Here is a 20,014-nt window from a genome sequence, read left to right as displayed (position 1 = left end):
CCTTCAATCTACCAATTTGAAATGTGTATGCTAAACATTAAATAATGCTTAATTTTCACACACAAACTAAATTTTCGGATATACACAAAAGATGAACCTGCAAAAAGGAACATTTAAAACAGTGAACTTTTCCCTCATGGCATTAAAGAATTTGCTTCTAAATTCTTATAGCAACTTATCAAGCCCTCAAAAGATTATGGGCAGAATCTTCGGGTCAATGAGCGGGGTCGGGCATGCGTCCCGACGTCACCGCGCATCATTCAGATATTCAGTTCGGCGGGGGCGCACCAGAGTCGGCTGCGCGCCCACCAAACTATCAAAGACCTATTAAGGCCATTTAAATATCAATTAAAATACTTAACTGAGCTGCTTGTCCAAACTTAAAGTTGGCAGCCTTCGCATTTATCATGAAACCTCATCCACGTTTTGTTTTGTCCTTATTAAAATCTTAAAAAATCTAACTGATCTTCCTGAGGCAGCTCTTTGCCTCAGGGAGATTTGTGTGCTCTTTCTGTGCACACACGAAAGAGCGCAGACCCCGACTCAGCCTCCTTCCCCTGCCCGCGCTTGGCGCTTTCAGGTGCGCGTCACGCTTGGCGGGCCAATAAAGGTATGTAAAATGGCGGCACGCAGCCAATCTCAGGCGGCAATCAGCTGCGCGCCCGCCCGCTCCCATTCAAGTCCCCCCCGACGGGGAGAAAATTCTCTCCTATCTTAAAAGTAGCAAATGAGATAGATGCCTGATCAAAATGTTTTAGGTAGAATTAGTTGAGTTGTTGCAGGGTTTCTCTCTCCAACATGCTAAGTGGTATTGATCTTTATGGATAAAAGGAATGCAATTAAAAGCTAAATAGAGATTTAAAGTGTAGTTCAATTGCACTTGTCAAATGGAATAAATATTTTACTGGTATTCATCTATTATTCTGTTGTAGTTTATATTTTTAATAGAATTTAAATAGTATTTTTGTAGAGGAGCTGGTCCATTAAATATTAATTAAATTTTATATGCTTCATTACCAAGAATATTATCAATAAACAGAATTTTGTTCAGCAGCACACAGTTCCAATGGGCGTCATTATATTTAAAAAGGAAAAAAACATGGAAATCCCATTTCGGCATTTTAAATTAGTTGAAGACTTGGTTCAAGCTGATGTTACAAAGATGTGTTACATAGAATATTAATTTGTAATGTCACCTACTGGATATATATACATATTGAAAAGAACATTTTTTGCTAAACAAATGACCCATTAGCCTACAGCAATGACTAAGTTGCATTTGGGAAGGCCACAAGCCACTTTATGGTGACAAAGAGTCCACGGAACTAAGAGACAAATGGTTAAGATAAGCCCTAGATTGAAACCAGAGAGAGGCCACGTGACCCAACTCTTGGGTGTAAAACACGCTGGATTTGAACTAGCAGACAGAAGCTGTCCCAGGTACAGTAGGTGCAACGGTCTTACCCTGCTTACCATCTCTCTGAAATTTCTCTCAACAAAGCTGAGTTGTTTGTTGAAACCCACCAAAAGACCTAATTGCTGCAAAACCAAGTTTTTAAAGGAGGATTCGAACTCAACACCACTGTCTTCGAGAAAAAGGGATCAACCAGCCATGACTGCAGTGTGACTGCTTCAGTGAGAAACCAATGAAAAGGAAATCGTCCACTTCACAAAAAAATGTTTGCAGAGGCTTGAGAGCAGTTATCCTATCGCTCTCTTTGTCAAATACAGAAAAACAAAAGATTTGTTGTTTGATAAATATTTAAAGTTACATAAATCTTGTACTTATTTCAATTAAACAACTCACTGGAGGAGGCGGCTCCACAAATATCCCCATGCTCAAAGGTGGAGGAGCCCAGCACTTCAGTGCAAAAGATAAGGCTGAAGCATTTGCAACAATCTTCAGCCAGAAGTGCTGAGTGGATGATCCATCTCGGCCTCCCCCGGAGTCCCGCTGTCACAGATACCAGTCTTCTGCCAATTTGATTCACTCCACGTGATATCAAGAAACAGATAAACGCACTGGAAACAGCAAAGGTTATGGGCCCTGACAATATTCCGGCAATGGTGCTATAGAATTGTGCTCCAGAACTTGCCGCGCCCCTGTCCATGCTGTTCCAGTACAGCTATAACACTGGCATCTACACGGCAATGTGGAAAATTGCCCAGGTATGTCTTAAACACGAAAAGCAGGACAAATCCAACCCAGCCAATTACCGCCCCATCAGTCTACTCTCAATCATCAGTACACTGATTGAAGGGGTCATCAACAGTGCTATCAAGCGCCACTTGCTTAGTAATAACTTGCTCACTGACACTCAGTATAGGTTCCGCCAGGGTCATTCAGCTCCTGACCTCATTACAGACTTGGTTTAAACATGGACAGAAGAGCTGAACTCCAGAGGTAAGGTTAGAGTGACTGTCCTTGACATCAAGGCAGCATTTGACAGAGTGTGGAATCAAGGAGCCCAAGCAAAGCAGGAGTCAATGGGAATCAGGGGGAAAGCTCGCCGCTGGTTGGAGTCATACCTAGCACAAAGGAAGGTGGTTGTGGCTGTGTGAGGTTAATCATCTCAGTTCCAGGACATCACTGCAGGAGTTCCTCAGGGTAGTGTCCTAGGCCCAACATCTTCAGCTGCTTCATTAATGACCTTCCTTCCATCATAAGGTCAGAACTGAAGATGTTAGCTGATGATTGCACACTGTTCAGCACCATTTGCGACGACTCAGATACTGAAGCAGTCCATGTCCAAATGCAGCAAGACCTGGATAATATCCAAGCTCGGGTTGACAAGTGGCAAGTAACATTGTCTGGCACGAATGACCATCTCCAACAAGAGAGAATCTAATCATCGCCCCATGGCATTCAACGACAGTAACATCACTGAATCCCTACTAGCAACATCCCGGGGATTACCACTGACCAGAAACTGACTGGACTAGCCATTCAAATACTGTGGTTACAAGAGCAGGTCAGAGGCTAGGAATTCTGCGGCAAGTAACTCACCTCCTGACTCCCCAAAGCCTGTCCACCACCTAGAAGGCACAAGTCAGGAGCGTGATGGAATACTCTCCACTTGCCTGATGAGTGCAGATCCAAAACTCAAGAAGCTTGACACCATCTAGGACAAATCAGTCTGCCACAAACATTTCCTCCCTCCACCACCGGTGAACAGTGGCAACAGTGTGTACCATCTACAAGATGCACTGCAGAAACTCACCAAGGCTCCTTAAGCAGCGCCTACCAAACCCACGACCCCTACCATCCAGAAGGACAAGGGCAGCAGATAAATGGGAACATCACCACCTGGAAGTTCCCCTTCAAACCACTCTCCATCCTGCCTTGGAAATATATCACCGTTCCTTCACTGTCACTGGGTCAAAATCCTGGAATTCCCTCCCTAACAGTACCTGTGAGTGTACCTACACCACATGGACTGCAGTGTTCAAGAAAGCAGCTCACCATCACCTTCTCAAGGGCAATTAGGGATGGGCAATAAATGCTGACTTAGCCAGCAACGCCCACATACCGTAAATGAACAATAAAAAAATTACTGATTCTGATGTCATATGTACTCTCACCTTTCAAACTACACATCAATGGTTGAAATTAAAGCATGAATGTTTTAAGGCTAAGCTAATCAAGAATCTAGAGGGATTATGAGCTTTTTCAAGTCTGAATTATTCAGGTTGCAAATCTGATTGCAAACCATAAATTAGGAACTGGACAGACATATACAAAGCACCAGAATTTTCTGTAATAGAATATCAAACAGTGCCTTTATTTAGACCTGTGCTTAAAGACTCAGATTTCCTTGGCCTTGTTCCCTCTTCACTGTCCTGCATCCTCCTCTGCTCCAAATATTTAGCCAGCTTTCCCTGAAAAATAGGAATGGTTTCTTCCTCAAACACCTATGGCAAAATTTTCCAGGCTCCAACAACTCCAAGCAGAGAAACTTGTCCCGACCTTGAATCTGGTAATTTTAGATTATGGTCTTGTGTCATTTACCACCAATTCTACATCATCTTAAAATTCTCTATTAAATTTGCTTCTAGGTTTCTCTGCTCCACTGAGAACAGTCCCATGTGTCAAATGTCAATTATAGTTTCCCATCATCTTGGGCAATCTACATTCATAGAATTATACAGCATAGGAAGAGGCCATTTGGCCCTTGTGTCTGTGTCAACTTTTTGATAGAGCTAGCCAGTTAAACACAGTCCTCACTTTCCCCATAAGCATTTTTCCTTCAAGTATTCACACAATTCTCGAGTGCTGCTATTGCATCTGCTTCCACCCTTTCAGGCAGTAGATTCCAGATCATAACTCACCGTGTAATAAAATGTTTCATGCTTCCACCCATTCTTTCGCTAGTAACCTAAAGCTGTGTCCTCTAGTTATTGATCCTTCAGCCAAGACAAAGTTTCTCTTTTACACTATCAAAACCATTCGTGATTATGAACAGCTCTATAAATCTTCTCTCAACTTTCTCTGCTCCAATGAGAGTAATCCCAGTTCTCCACTGAAGTCTCTCAGCTCTGGTGCCTTTCTAGTAAACTTTTACTGTTCTCTCTAATGCCTTGACGTCCTAGTGTGGTGCCCAGAATTGAACACACTATTCCAACTGAGGCCTAGCCAGTGTTTTATGAAGAGTTACTTTTTTTATACTCTAGACTCTATTAATAAAGCCAAGTATTCCAAATGTTTTTCTTGGGGAGAATTTTCTCCCCATAGGGGGGTGGGGCAGGGGGAGGGTTGGACAGGAGTGGGTGGGCGAGCAGCTGATCGCCACCTGAGATCGGCTGCGCGCTGCCATTTTACGTGGACTGAGCACTCCCTGTGCAGGCGGGGGGAGGAGGCTGAGTCGGGGCCTGCACTCTTTCACTGCCCCAGGGAGATTAGTTTGATTTTTGAAAATTTTAATAAAAGAAAACATTTTATTTAAGACATGTCCCCTCATGTGACAGTATCACATGAGCTGGGATATGTCAATGAATTTTATTAAAAATTTTTATTTAACTTTAAAAACCTTCATGAAACCTCATCCTGCCCGTGGACGAGGTTTCATGTTAAATGCGAAGGCCACCTGGCTCTTCGCCTGCCCGCCAACCTTAAAGGTTGGACAGACAGCTCAGTTAATTAGTTCAATTGCTATTTAAATGAACCTAATAGGCCTTTGGCAGTTCAGCGGGTGCGCGACCGACTCCGGCGTGCGCCCGCCGAACTCAAGATCTGAATGACGTCGGGATGCATGCCCGGCTTCACCGTGCGTCATTTTATGGATCGGCGAGCAGGTCCCGCCCCTGCTCGCCAACCCGAAGATTCTGGCCCCTGAAACAACCTTCTGAGCCTGTCTTGCCACCTTCAAAGATTTGTGTAGAATACCCCCAGGTCTCACTCAACCCTTTAAAATTGTACACTTAGTTCATACTGCTTCTCCTTATGCTTCCTATCAAAATGCAACACTTCACACTTTGCATTAAATTTCATCTGTAACATCTCTACCCATTTCATCAGCTTAGGTCCTCATGAAATCTGTTACTATCCTTCTCATTGTTCATTACATTTCTTAGTTTATCATCTGCAAAATTTGAAATTATGCCCTGTATACCCACGTCCAGGTCATTAATATATACCAAAATAACCAAAAGTTATAATATCAATTCCTGGGGAACATCACTTTATACTTCCATTCAACATAGAAAAAACTGTTCATTAGTTCTGTGCTTTCTATCCTTTAACCAATTTTTAATCCATGCTGAGACTGTCCTTTTAATCTCATGGATTTTAATTTTTCAAACAAGTTTGACTGTTGAATTCCTTTTGAAAGTCCAGATCTACAAGGTCAACTTCATCCATGACTTGTTACTTCAAAGTGCTCAATCAAGGGTCAAGGGCAGAATGTACTTAGTTAGAATTAAGAAACAATTGAGCTGACACGATACTACTGAGTGTATTCTACAGGCCAGCAACTAGGGATGAAGGAACAAATTTGCAGGGAAATTATAAAGAGGTACAAGAACTATAGATTAGTCGCTTGGTAGTATGGAACTTGAGTATTTCAAAAGAGAGACATGGTGTCAAAACTTTTCATTTTGCACTCATCAGGACAGATGCAAGAATATCAAATTTCAAAGGGAACAACAATTTAAAAAGGTGCTGATTGGTTGGGATGTCGAATCTGATTGGTCGGGAAGTGAAATCTGATTGGTCGAGGTATTGCCATGGAGAGTGTGCTGCCCAGTCATAGAATCACATCTAATGTTGGCCACATGTTCTGAGCTTTGAAAGCATGGACTGGTTGAGTATGGTCAACACTCTGCCTGTTCCGGACAGCCAAAGGGACATGTTGTTTGATACGATCCATCAGTCATAGGGACTTATGGCCTACATATCTGGCATCACATTAACACTGAAATACATATACCGTATTGTGCACGTGTGGTAGGCAGAACATCTTTTTGGTTTGACAGCATCTGTTAGTGGAGAATACCACTTGTTGAGACTCATGAATTGGCCTAAGGCCTGAAAAGTGCCCTGGAAGGGTAAGATGTCTCAAAAAATTTGAACAACAGGTAAAGCTAGCCATTTCACACTGCTACTATGTAGTAGCAACGAGTGGTACTCTGCACTAACTGCAGTCAAGCCAAGTTCTACCCACCACACAAACGAGTAATATGCTATATGAATTTCAGTGCTTGTGTGATGCCAGGTATGTAGGCCACACGTCCCAACAATTGGTGCATCATATCAAACAGCATGCACATTTGGCTGTTTGCAACAGGCCGAGTACTGACTGTACTCAATCAGCCTGGGCTTGCAAAACTCAGAACAGTGTTCGACATTGATATGATTCTGTGACTGGATAGCACTTACAGAACAGTCCCGAATGTGCTAAGAATTACACTAACAACCAATTTATGATGATTAGCTGGGCTTGCAATGGTTTTTAAATTTCACTCATGGGACGTGGGTGTCACCATTTATTGCCCATCCCTAATTGCCCTCGAGAAGGTGGTGGTGGTGAGCTGCCTTCTTAAACCACTGCAGTCCATGTGGTGTAGGAGTACATACAGTGCTGTTAGTGAGGGAGTTGCAGGAACTTGACCCAGCAACTGTGACTCTACAGTGATATATTTCCCTGACTTGTGCCTTGTACATTTGGGCTTTGGGGAGTCAACAGATGAGTTGCTTGCTGCAGAATTCCTAGCCTCTGACCTACTCTTGCAGCCACAGTATTTATATGACTAGACCAGTTCAGTTTCTGGTCAATGGTAATCCCCAGGGTGTTGATAGTGGGGGATTCAGTGGTAATGCCACTGAATGTCAAGGGGCAATGGTTAGATTCTCTCTTGTTGGAGGTAGTCATCGCCTGCCACTTGTCAGCCCAAGCCTGGACATTGCCCAGGTCTTGCTGCATTTGGACATGGACTGCTTCAGTGTCTGAGGGGTCCCGGATGGTGCTGAACATTGTGCAATCATTACCACTTCTGACCTTATGATGGAAGGAAGATCATTGATGAAGCAGCTGAAGGTGGTTGGGCCTACGACACTACCCTGAGGAACTCCTGTAGTGATATCCTGGAACTGAGATGATTGACCTCCAACAACCACAACCATCTTCCTTTGTGCTAGGTATGATTCCAACTAGCAGAGTTTTCCCCTTGATTCCCACTGACTCCAGTTGTGCCAAGACTCCCTGATGCCACACTTGATCTAATGCTTCCTCGATGTCAAGGGCAGTCACTCTTACCTCACGTCTGGAGTTCAGCTCTTTTGTCCATGTTTGAACCAAGGCTGTAATGAGGTCAGCAGCGGAGTGGCTCTGGCAGGATCCAAAGTGAGCATCAGTGAGCAGGTTATTGCTAAGCAAATGTCGCTTGATAGCACTGCTGATGACCCCTTCCATCGCTTTACTGTTGATTGAGAGTAGGCTGATGGGGCAGTAATTGGCTAGATTGGATTTATCCTCCTTTTTGTGTACAGGACATACCTGGGCAATTTTCCACATTGCCGGGTAGATGCCAATGTTGTAGCAGTACTGGAACAGGCTGAAGATTGTTGCAAATGCTTCAACCTTATCTTCTGCACTGATGTGCTGCCTGCCCAGCATGTTGTTTAATTGCTCACCGCCATTCACATCTGGATGCGGCAGGACTGCAGAGTTAGATCTGATCTGCTGGCTGTGGAATCACTTAGCTCTGTCCATCACCTGTTGCTTATGCTGCTGGCACACAAGTAGTCCTGTGCTGTAGCTTCCCTAGGTTGACACCTCATTTTTAGGTATGCCTGGCGCTGGTCCTGGCACACCCTCCTGCAATCTTCATTGAACCAGGGTTGATCCCCTGGCTTGATGGTAATAGTAGAGTGGGGGATATGCCAGACCACGAGGTTACAGATTGTGGTTGAGCACAATTCTGCTGCTGCTGCTGATGGCCCACTGCACCCCATGGTTGCCCAGTTTTGAGCTGCTAGATCTGTTCAAAATCTAACCCACTTAGCATGGTGGTACTACCACACAACACGATGGGGGATATCCTCAAAGTGAAGAAGGGACTCCGTCTCCACAAAGACTGTACGGTGGTCACTCCACTCTACTACTGTCGTGGACAGTTGCATCTGCGGCAGGCAGATTGGTGAAGATGAGGTCAAGTATGTTTTTTAGCTCTTGTTGATTACCTCACCACTTGCCACAGGCCTAGTTTGGCAGCTATGTCCTTTAGGATTCGATCAGCTTGGACAGTACTGGTGCTACCAAGCCACTCTTACTGGACATTGAAGTCCCCCACCCAGAGTACATTCTGTGCCCTTTCCAACCTCAGTGCTTCCTCCAAGTGGTGTTCAACACGGAGGAGTACTGATTCATCACCTGGGGGAGTGGGGTGCAGTATGTGGTAATCAGCAGGTTTTCCTCCCCATTTTGGACCCAATGCCATGAGATTTCATGGGGTCCAGAGTCAATGTTGAGGACTCCCAGGGCAACTCCATCCAGACTCTATACCACTGTGCCGCCACCTCTGCTCGGTATGTCCTGTCCCATCCAGACAAGCGGATGGTAATGGAGGTGTCTGGGACATTACCTGTAAGGTATGATTCTCTGTGTATGACTATGTCAGGCTGTTGCTTGACTGGTCTGTGAGACAGGTCTCCCAATTTTGGCACTATCTCCCAGATGTTAGTAAGGAGGACTTTGTAGGGTTGACAGGGCTGAGTTTGCCATTGTTGTTTCAGTTGCCTAGGTTGATGCCAGGTGGTCCATCCGGTTTCATTCCTTATAGACTTTTTAGTGGTTTGATACAATTGAATTGGCTTGCTAGGCCATGTCAAAGACCATTTAAAAGTCAACCATACTGTTATCAATCTGGAGTCAGTTAAGGGTGGCAGGTTTCATTCCCTAAAGGACAATCGTGATCCAGATGGGTTTTTACGACACTGATTGGTTTCATCATTAGATTTTTAATTCAACTTCGCCATCTGCCATGGTGGGATGTGACTCCGGGTCCCCAAAGCATTACCCCGGGTCTCTGGATTACTCGTCCAGTGACAATACCACTACTCCACCACCTCCCTCAACGCTACTGCCTCCTCACTTAACGCTTGCTAGAAGCCACATATATTCATATGCAGGGTCCTGTCCTCTGCAAGCAGAAAGAATATGTCCAGGCATTGCGCCTTTTTCAATTAAACAAAAAGCATGGGGAAATAACTGTTCCCTGGTGCATTCGCCATGGTACCTTCTCAGACAAATGAATCCACTTGCCAACCAATCAGCACCCTTTATTCAGGCAGCATAAACTACTGTTCCCTTTGAAATTTGTTATTCTTGCATTTGTACTGATGGGTGCAAGACAAAGAGCTTCAACAGCATGTCTCTTTTTTCACAAATACTTGACTACAGTACTGAGAGTGGAGGACTTCAATTATTCCAATATGTCCTGGAATAATTGTGTAAAGGGCAGAGAAGGGGAAGAGTTGCTGGTGTATTCAGGAGAATTTGCTTGAGTAGCTTGTTTCTAGCCCAAAAAGGAAGACGACATTGCTGGATCTGGTTCTGGGGAATGAGGCGGATCGAGTGGATCTGTACGGGAACTTTTAGAAAACAGTGATCCAGTATTATAAGATTTAGATTAGCTATGGAAAAGGACAAGGAGCACTCTAAAGCAAACTATACTTAATTAGAAGAGGGCCAATTGCATTAGGCTGAGGGGACTAGCAGGCAAAACTGCATTTGAAGAATGGGCTGCCTTCAAGGAAGAGATAGTTTGAGTACAGTTGAGATACATTCCCCTGAGAGTTAAAGTAGGGTTACCAAAGCCAGAGTTCCCAGCAAACGGAGAAATTGTGGAAGTACTGGCATCAACTTTTCACATCTCCATTGATAACGGAGTGACGACAGCAGACTGGAGAAAAGTAAATGTTTTCTGAACAAGGGTGTAAGGATAACCCAACAACTACAGGCAATCAGTTTAACCTCAAACATAAGAAAGTTTTCAGAAAGGATAATCTAAGACAAGGGTGGATTAATTAAGGGCTCGTAAGAATATAAGAAAGGGGAGGAGCAGGCCTTTTGGTCTCTTGAGCTTGATCCCATTCAATAAGATCATGGCTGATTTGATTATGGCCTGAACTCCACTTTCCTGCCTGTCCCCCATAACCCTTCACTCCCTTGTAGATTAAAAATCTGTCTGACTGAGTCTCCACTGCTCTCTGTGGTGGGGAATTCCAAAGATTAACAACCCTCAGAGAAGAAAATCCTCATCTGTCTTAAATCGAAGACCCCTTATTCTGAAACTGCACCCCCGCAGTTCTAAATTCCATTACTATGGAAACATCCTCTCAACGCCTGACCTGTCAAGCTCTCTTAGAAGTTTATATGCTTCATTAAGATCACTTCTTGCTGTTTTGAACTCCAATGAGTATAGGCCCAACCCACTCAATCTTTCCTCATAAGACAACCCCTTCATCCCAGCAATCAATCTACTGAAGCTTCTCTGAACTGCCTCCAATGCCAGCATATCCCTCCTTAAATAGGGGTCCAAAGCTGTACGGGATACAGTTGTAGCAAGACTTCCCTACTTTCATGCCCCGTCTCCCTTGCAATAAAGGCCAACATTCCATTTGTCTTCCTAATTCCTTGCTGTACCTGCATGCTAACTTTTTATGATTCATGTATGAGGATACTCAGATCCCTCTGTAAAACAGCATTCTGTAGTGTCTCTCCATTTAAAGTACATTTTGCTTTTCTATTTTTCCTACTAAAGTGGAGAACTTCACATTTTCCCACATTGTATTCCATCTGTCAAATTTTGTCCATTTATTTAATCTATCCCCATCCCTGTGCAGACTCTTGTGTCCTCCTCACAACTCGCTTTCCTAGCTATCTTTAAATTGTCAGCAAATGTGGCCATCCTGTCAATTCTGCCCATTCATCCAATTTAGATTGTAAATAGTTGAGGTCCCAACACTGGTCCATGTGGCACCCACCAGTTACAGTTTACCAACCTGAAAACGACCCATTTATCTTGACTGTGTTTCCTGTTGGTTAACCAATCCTCCATCCATGCTAATAAATTACCCCAACACCATGAGCTCTTATCTTGTCCATTAACCTTTATGCAGCTACTAGCCCTTAACTAGTCCTGACTATTATGATAGCCAATCTAATTGGTTGATAACTACTCAGGAAAATGAACTAAACTGACAGAAGAAAACCACCCATTCCAATACATAGGCTCCAAATATAAATTTCACAGCTTTTATATTCATCTGAACTCAACTGAAACAGAAGAACCCAAAATCAAGAGGGGAACAGATAGGCTTTGGCAGTGAAACTAATGTGGGGTATGGGATAATTTTAAACTTTGGAAATATGGAATATAAAATAAAAACAGAAAATGTTGGAAATGCTCGGCAGGCAGATCTGGCAGCATCTGTGGAGGGAGAAACAGAGTTAACATTTCAGCCCTGAAAGATTCAGGTTAACTGCCTGTCAGCAAGCTTTTACCAGATGAGTTAAACTAAATACAACTTACTGAAACAACAGAAGATCCTTGGTTGAGTTCAAACTCCAGACAGCTGAATTTTCCCTGAAACTGAGGAATCTCACCATCATCTTCAATCGTACTTTTAATAGTAACCACCAACTTGCCACAAGTATCCTCTCCAGCTGCATTGTTATATTCATCCTGATTGTGAAGAACAAATATAAAGAAAGCTTAGATGCATTACTTCAGCCAACGTCTTAATAAATATAAACATCTAAATATTCATTCAAGCGAATACAAATGTCTGTAAAGAAAAATGAAAGGCTTATTTTTATAGATGAGGGGGAGAGCAAATGAATAAAAATACAAACTTAGTTTAAAAAAAACACTGACTGGGGGGAACACTTTAAATTTATCCCTGCAATCAGCACTCCTTACCTTCGTGTCTCTAAATTCGCTTATCTCCTGTTCTCCTTCCATATGAACTCACCGGGCATGGCCCATCCCCATGGCCTCCATACCATAGCTCTCTCAAACATCAAACGGCAATCTGACCACTTCTTCATATTCTACACTATCCATAACTCTTTATCCTCCCAGCTCTACTTCTTTCTGTGCCTGTCTCTAGAAAAAACTCCTCCAAATTAGTTACGAATGCACTTTCAAACTCCTGTCAAGCCTTTGTCCCTCTATTCCGTTCCTAATAGCAATATACCTACATCACATGGACTGCAGCGGTTCAAGAAGGCAGCACACCACCACCTTCGCAAGGGCAATTAGGGATGGGTAATAAATGCTGGCCTAGCCAGCGACACCCACATGGAACCTATCACAAAACTAACATAGCCACCCACAGGTTAGGTCTAGCTGGACCACATCAAACACCAGCAGCTCTCACTCATCTCTGTCAAAACCTTCCACTTTAGGATTATCCTGGAGAACCAAGGTTCTTTTCTCCTCTACCAATAACCTCTTTAAATTCCAGCCCTTACAGGTTTTCTGTTACACTGTAGAATGGTTACAGCCTGTCATGTTTATGCCAGCTGTTTGCAAGAGCAACTCGCTAGTCTCACTCCCTGCTTTTCTCCGTAGCCCTGCTGCAAACCCTCTCCTCCTTAGGTAATTATCCAATTCCCTTTCGAAAGCCGCAATTGAATCTGCCTCCATCACAGTCACAGATCCTGACCACTCACTTCATAAAGAAAGCTTTTCCCCATACTGTCTTTGGTTCTTTTGTCTGTCAACTTAAATCAGTGTCCTCCGGTTCTCGACCCTTCTGCCAATGGAAACAGCTTAAGAACCTAAGAAATAGGAATAAGCCATTCAGCCCTTTGAGCCCACTCTGATCTTCTACTTCAACACCATTTTCCTGCGCTATCCCTGTATCCTTTAATGTTTTTAATATGTAGAAATCTATTGATCTCAGTCTTGAACATACTGAACAACTGAGCCTCCACAACCCTTTGGGGCAGAGAATTCTGAAGACTCACCACCCTCTGAGTGAAGAAATTCCTCATTCAGTCCTAAAAGACCCGCCCTTATTGATACTGAGTCCCTTGGTTCTAGGCCTCCCAGACAGGGGAAATATCCTTCCTACATCTTCCTTGTCGAGCCCTGCAAGAATTTTGAATGTTTGAATGAAATCACCTCTCATTCTTCTCAACTCCAAGGAATAAACACCTAGTCTATTTGATCCCAGGTATTAATTTAGTAATAGTTTCTCCCTATCTACTCTGGCTAGACCCCTCATGATTTTAACACCTCTATAAAATCTCTTCTCAACCTTCTTTTCTCCAAGGAGAAAAGCCCCAGTTTCTCTAACCTATCCACATAGCTGAAGTCCTTCATCTCTGGAACGATTTTTGTAAATCTTTTCTGCACCCTCTCAAATGCCTTCACATCCTTTCTAAACTGCAATGCTCAGAATTGGACATAATACTCAAGTTGAGGCCGATCCAGTGTTCGATAAAGTTCACCATAATTTTCTTGCTTTTGCACTTTATGCCACCATTACACTATGATATATTCAGATACCCTGCTGCTTCCCCATCTTCTCCTTCATGCCAAACCAGCCCCAAACCCTCACCTGCTGTCTCTCCAATCTCCTCTCATATCTTCTCTAAGCTGAGTCCATGCAACCACTCCTTTCTCCCCATTCCATGAAACATCCAACTTAGCTCTGGGTCTATGCTGGCTGACATGGTAAATAGTTTCTTTTCCAAGCACTGCCCCCTTCGCTTTCATCACCTGTCAAAAAATCCTCATGCTGCTTCTCCATCTGCAGTATTCTTTTCCTCTCCAAAAATCTTGAATAGGTTGTCATCTCACAGATTCATGTCCATTGCTCCCACAACTCCTTGTTTGAATTCCTCCAATAGTTAGTCCTTGCTACAGTAGTGAAACCACCCTAACTATACAGAAACTACACTGTTACAATGGTAGTGTTGAACTATCCACTTCTTAACCGCTCTAGTCTTTTAATGGTCAACAACACCAGCCCTATCCAATGCCTCAATGTTGTCCAGTTCCATGGGACCGCCTCACTTGGTTTTATCTCTTAACTATCTGATTAGAGTCACAAAAACTCTAACAATGGCTTCTTTTCCCAGTCCATACCATTACGGTATTTTTTTCCAATCGCTTTTTTCTCATGTGTTATTCTTTTGCTTTCTTTCCCTTTACCTATAAACAGTACTTTCAAGCAATAACCACCTAATTGCTTAAAAACTAAAACATTTAGATTTTAGAAATAATCGGCAACAAATTGCAATTTGCCAGATATTCCCTTCCTGACTTCAATTTAGTGAAAATCTGGAAAACACATGTGGATATTGGATGAAAGCAGAATTGGGCTCAGCTGTGATACCCTGTACAAGTAACCTGTTGATAATTACTAAAATAAAAGCGATGTACTGCGGATGCTGGAAATCTAACAAAAAACAGAAAATGCTGGAAAAACTGAGCAGATCTGGCAGCAACTGTGGAAAGAGAAAGAGAGTTAACTTTTTGAGTCCAATATGACTCCTCTTCAGAACTGAAGAGTCATATTGGACTCGAAATGTAAACTTTGTTTCTCTCCCCACAGATGCTGCCAGGTCTGGCTCAGTTTTTTCCAGCATTTTCTGTTTTTGTTACTGACAAACAGCATTTGGGTTCACAGGCATTGGGCAAGGTTTTGCAGGATTGTTGGCATCTAAAGAACAGTGAGATAAAATAGAAAAAGAATCAGTGGTTATTACTTGAAATTAACATTATAATAAAAGGAATTTTATTACCATGATCTTCAGACACAAATTTTTGACCAAGGTACGATGGGCGACACTGCGGACATTTGAGACAGTAGGAGTGGCTGGGAGTTCTTCTGGCATTAATTTCACTGGTTCACCTGGTACCACATGGAAAGTAATCTAGAATGAAAAAGAGGCGCAAAAGATAAAATCAGAGTTGTTAGAGCACAGGAGGTGGCTATTCAGCTCGCTGCATTCACACCAACTCTCTGCAAGAGCAACTCAGCCAGTCGGACTCGCCCACCATTTCCTCGTAGCCCTGCAATTTTTGCCTCTTCAGGTAACTATCCAATTCCTTTTTGAAAGTCATGACTGAAAGTCATCACATCATACTCTTAGGCAGCGCACGGCAGACCCTAACACGCACTGTGCAAAAACAGCTTTTTTCATATCACCTTTGGTTCTTTTGCCAATCACCTTAAATTGTTGTCTTCTGGTTCTTGACACTTTACGAACAACTCTCCCGGTCAACTCAGTCTAGTTACCTCACGACTTTGAACACCTCCATCAAATCTCTCAACCATCACATTTCTAAGGAGGAAACAATCTCAACTACTCCAATCTATCTACATAACTGAAGTCCCTCATCGATGAAACCACTCTCGTAAATCTTTTCTGCACCCTATTCACATCCTTCCTAAAGTGGGGTGCACAGAATTGGGCATAATTCTCCAGTTGAGACTGAATCAGTGTTTTATAAAGGTTCATTACATTTTCCTTGAGAAACGAGGTGGGACAAGTGGATCAAGTGTCAGTAGGGGCCGGTGGTAGTAGCAGAAGGTTTTGGTTAGCTCTGGAAAATGACAAGGAGTAATCCAGAGTAAAATAATGAATTGCGGAAGGACTGGTTTCAGTGGGATGAGAAAGAATCTGGTCCAGGTAAATGAGAATGAAAGATAGGCAGCTCATTTCTCAGAATCTGATCTTCTTCACTGGACATTTAGAATGTAGAAAGGAAATTGTGCATGGTTTCATGGGCATGGAAACCAGGCTACAATACTGGCAATGTGGAAAATTGCCCAGTTATACCCTGTGCACAAAAAGCAGGACAAATCCAACCTGGACAATTATAGCCCCATCAGTTTACTGTCGACCATCAGCAAAGTGATGGAAGGGGTCATTGACAGTGTTATCAGATGCCACTTGCTCAGCAATAACCTGTTCACTGACACTCAGTTTGGATTCTACCAAGTCCACTAAGTTCCTGACCTCATAACAGCCTTGGTCCAAAACATGGACAAAACAGCTGAATGCCAGGGTTGAAGTGAGAGTGACTGCCCTTGACATCAAGCCAGCATTTGACTGTGTGTGGCATCAAGGAGCCCTAGCAAAACTGAAATCAATGGGAATCAGGGGAAAGCTCTCCAGTTTGGTTGTGGTTGTTGGAGGTCAATCATCTCAGTTCCAGGACATTGCTGCAGGAGTTCCTCAGTGTAGTGTCCTAGGCCACAACCTTCTTCAGCTGCTTCGTCAATGAACTTCCCTCCATCATAAGGTCAGAAGAAAGGATGTTCGCTGATGATTGCACAATGTTCAGAACCATTCATGACCCCTCAGATACTGAAGCAGTACATGCCCATATGCAGCAAGACCTGGACAACATTCAGGCTTGGGCTGATAAGTGGTAACATTCATGTCACGCAAGTGCCAGGCAATGACCATTTCCAAGAAGAGGGAATCTAAACATCTTCCCTTAACATTCAATGGCATCAGCATCACTGAATCCCCCACTATCAACAGCCCAGGGGTTACCATTGACCAGAAACTGAACTAGACTAGCCATATGAATACTGTGGCCACAATATCAGGTAAGAAGCTGGGAATTCTACAGCAAGTATCTCACTTCCTGACATTTCCCCAAAGCTTGTCAACCATCTACAAGGCACAAGTCAAGAGTGTGATGGAATATTCTCCACTTGCCTGGATGAGAGTGCAGCTCCAACACTACTCAAGAAGCTCCACACCATCCAGGACAAAGCTGTCTACTTGATTGGCAGCCCATCCACCACTTTCAACATTCACTCCCTCCACCACCGATGCACAGTGGCAGCAGTGCGTGATATCTACAAATTGCACTGCAGCAACTCAAACAAGGCTCCCTCAACAGCGCCTTCCAAAACCATAACCTCTATCACTTAGAAGGACAAGGGCAGCAGATGCATGGGAACACCATCACCTGCAAGTTCCCTTCCAAGCCAGTGTCCTGACTTGCGACTATACTGTTCCTTTACTGCTGCTGGACCAAAATCCTGAAGCTCCCTTCCTAACGGGCACTGTGGGTAGACATACAGCACATGGACTGCAGTGGTTCAAGGCAGCAGCTTACCACTACCTGCTCGAGGGCAATTAGGGACACGCAATAAATGCTGGCCTAGTCAGCGATGCCTCATGAACAAAATAGTAAAAAAAATTATTATTCTTAGTTAAGGCTGGCTACTTTGAACATAAAGCCATAGTTGAAAGAGTGGTATGAAGATGTGTTAGACTTTTCCTATAAACTTGCTTGCTTGCTGAAGTACACACATCCAGCATTATGTGGTAATAATAGATGCATCTGCAGTGTCTGCAGCCCGGTTCACTAGCCCAATAAGCTGTAAGAACAGCTGCACTGAATGGCTACTAAAAGCAAAATACTGCGGATGCCGGAAATTTGAAATAAAGGCAGAATGTGGTGGAAAAACTCAGCTGGCCTGGCAGCATCTGTGGAGAGAGAAACAGTTAATGATTCGAGTCAAACATGACCTTTCTTTGGAACAGTTCCAAAGAGAAGTCATATTTAACTCAAAATGTTAACTGTTTCTCTTTCCACAGATGCTGCCAGACCTGCTGAGATTTTCCAGCACATTCAGCTTTTATTGCACTGAATGACCATTGTGAATGCTTGTTAGCAGGCCTCATGAACAGGCTTAGACATAAATAACTGATAGTGGAATGAATGGGAGGAAGGAACTAGTCTAGAAAAGACAGCTGGAGAGGACGAAATGAGGTAAGAATGGCCGAATATGGCCATATGATACGTGCGAAGGTCCATAAGATTAATGACAGGTGACTGATATCCAAGGCAGGATGTTTAATCCAAAGCTTAGACAAAGACCTCGACACCCCATAAGTTATTTTGAAATGAAGTAAATCTTCGTAGGTCCAAAAGACCTGGTCAATAATCCATCCAGGCATCCATCTCTGAAAATGAGTATAAAGTAAGAGACTTTGGAAGGGTTCATTACATTAGGTGGTGGAAAAGGGCTCTGAGGAAGACTCTAGTCAAACCTTCCTGAGGGGTTCCAGAAGTCATGAAAACTTAAGCCCCAGGAAGAGAAGAACTGAAGAGCTGTTCATCCGTGCTAGCCATCCTGCCCGATCTGGACTGGTACTCACTTACTTGTCACGTGCGTAAGTTTTTGCTTTATAACCAGCAATGTTATACCCCACCTTAAACTCTTATTAAAACTCAACATCCCACCATATTAGCTGCATTCGAATCCTGACTGGTTTATTCTCTCTGGTTTTTATATGATCCCAACCTATATTAAGATAATTAAAAGTCCCCCATTATAACTACTCTATCATTTGGGCACTCCCTATAATTGATTTGTCAATTAGTTCTTCGACATCTTTCCCATTAGTTGGTGACCTGTAGAATATACCCACTAGTGCAATGGTACATCTATTATTTCTTAGCTTTACCCACATTGGGGGTCAGTTAGCTCAGTTGGCTAGACGGCTGGTTTGTGATGCAGAGTGATGCCAACAGCGCGGGTTCAATCCCATAGCGGCTCAGGTCATCCATCAAGGCCTTCTCAACCATGTCCCTCGCCTGAGGTGTGGTGACCTTCAGGTTAAACTCACCACCTGTCGTCTCTCTCTAATGAGAGAGCAGCCTGTAGTCCTCTGAGACTACGGCTACTTTCATTTCATTTCTAACCACATAGATTCTAGCCTTGAGCTCCGTAGCACATTTTCTCTTTCCACCACTTTGACATTATCCTTATCATTACCACCACCCTTCCTCCTTTAGTTCCTTCATCATCGTTCTGGAACACCTTGCATCCAGGAATATTTAGTACCCAGTTCTGTCCTTTTTTTGAATTAGATCTCCATTATTGCCACAACATGATACTCCCATGTGGTTGACTAGACTTGCAGCTCACCAACCTTGTTTACAACATTTCATGTGTTCACATACATGGACTGCAAACCTAATTTAGAACTTACTGCTTTCCCTCTTACCTGGACCCCGCCTAATACCTTCCTCTTTCTCACTCTAGTCTATTGGTCTCTCCCAATCCTTTTTGCACCTTGTTTTCTGTCTCTAATCTTACCTCCTATTTCTCATCCTCCTGCCAAGTTTATTTAAATCATTGCCAATAGCAGTAGCAAACCATCTTGCAAGGACATTGGTCTTGGGCTCTGTTCAGGTGCAATCTGCCTGGCATGTACAGGTCCCATCTCCACTAGAACTGATCTCAATGTCCCAGGAATCTAAAGCCCTCGCTCATGCATCATCCCTCCAGCTAACCATTCATCTGTTCTATCCTACTTCTATGCTCACTAGAGTGTGGATAATCTGGGGATTATAATTTTTGAGATTTTACTTGCTGGTTTCATTCCTAAATACAGACTTTGTAAATTACTTCAGGAGTTCGCAAGGTAATTACAGATGAGGAAGGGCCATCGCAGCTCACCCGCAGGCTCAGTAAGACACCTAAGTCCATTGACAACTGTAAATGCTTCTTAAATTATTCCAG

General features: G+C 43.3%; 1 protein-coding gene across 1 annotated transcript in view; it reads right to left on the bottom strand.

The window, feature by feature from the left end:
* smchd1 (structural maintenance of chromosomes flexible hinge domain containing 1) overlaps positions 1-20,014 on the bottom strand; it is a 211,842-nt gene that overhangs the window by 29,961 nt on the left and 161,867 nt on the right. The window contains exons 36-37 of the mRNA XM_078540635.1: positions 15,258-15,389; positions 12,031-12,183 (exon numbers count right to left, since the gene is read on the bottom strand). Of these exons, the coding sequence (XP_078396761.1) occupies positions 12,031-12,183; positions 15,258-15,389 (285 nt within the window). The remainder of the gene's footprint in view (positions 1-12,030; positions 12,184-15,257; positions 15,390-20,014) is intronic.

This window comes from Cetorhinus maximus, chromosome 4, assembly GCF_964194155.1.
Source record: "Cetorhinus maximus chromosome 4, sCetMax3.hap1.1, whole genome shotgun sequence".
Lineage (NCBI taxonomy): Eukaryota > Metazoa > Chordata > Chondrichthyes > Lamniformes > Cetorhinidae > Cetorhinus > Cetorhinus maximus.
Note: the sequence above shows the minus strand (reverse complement) of the source record. Positions and strands in the feature narration are given on the sequence as shown.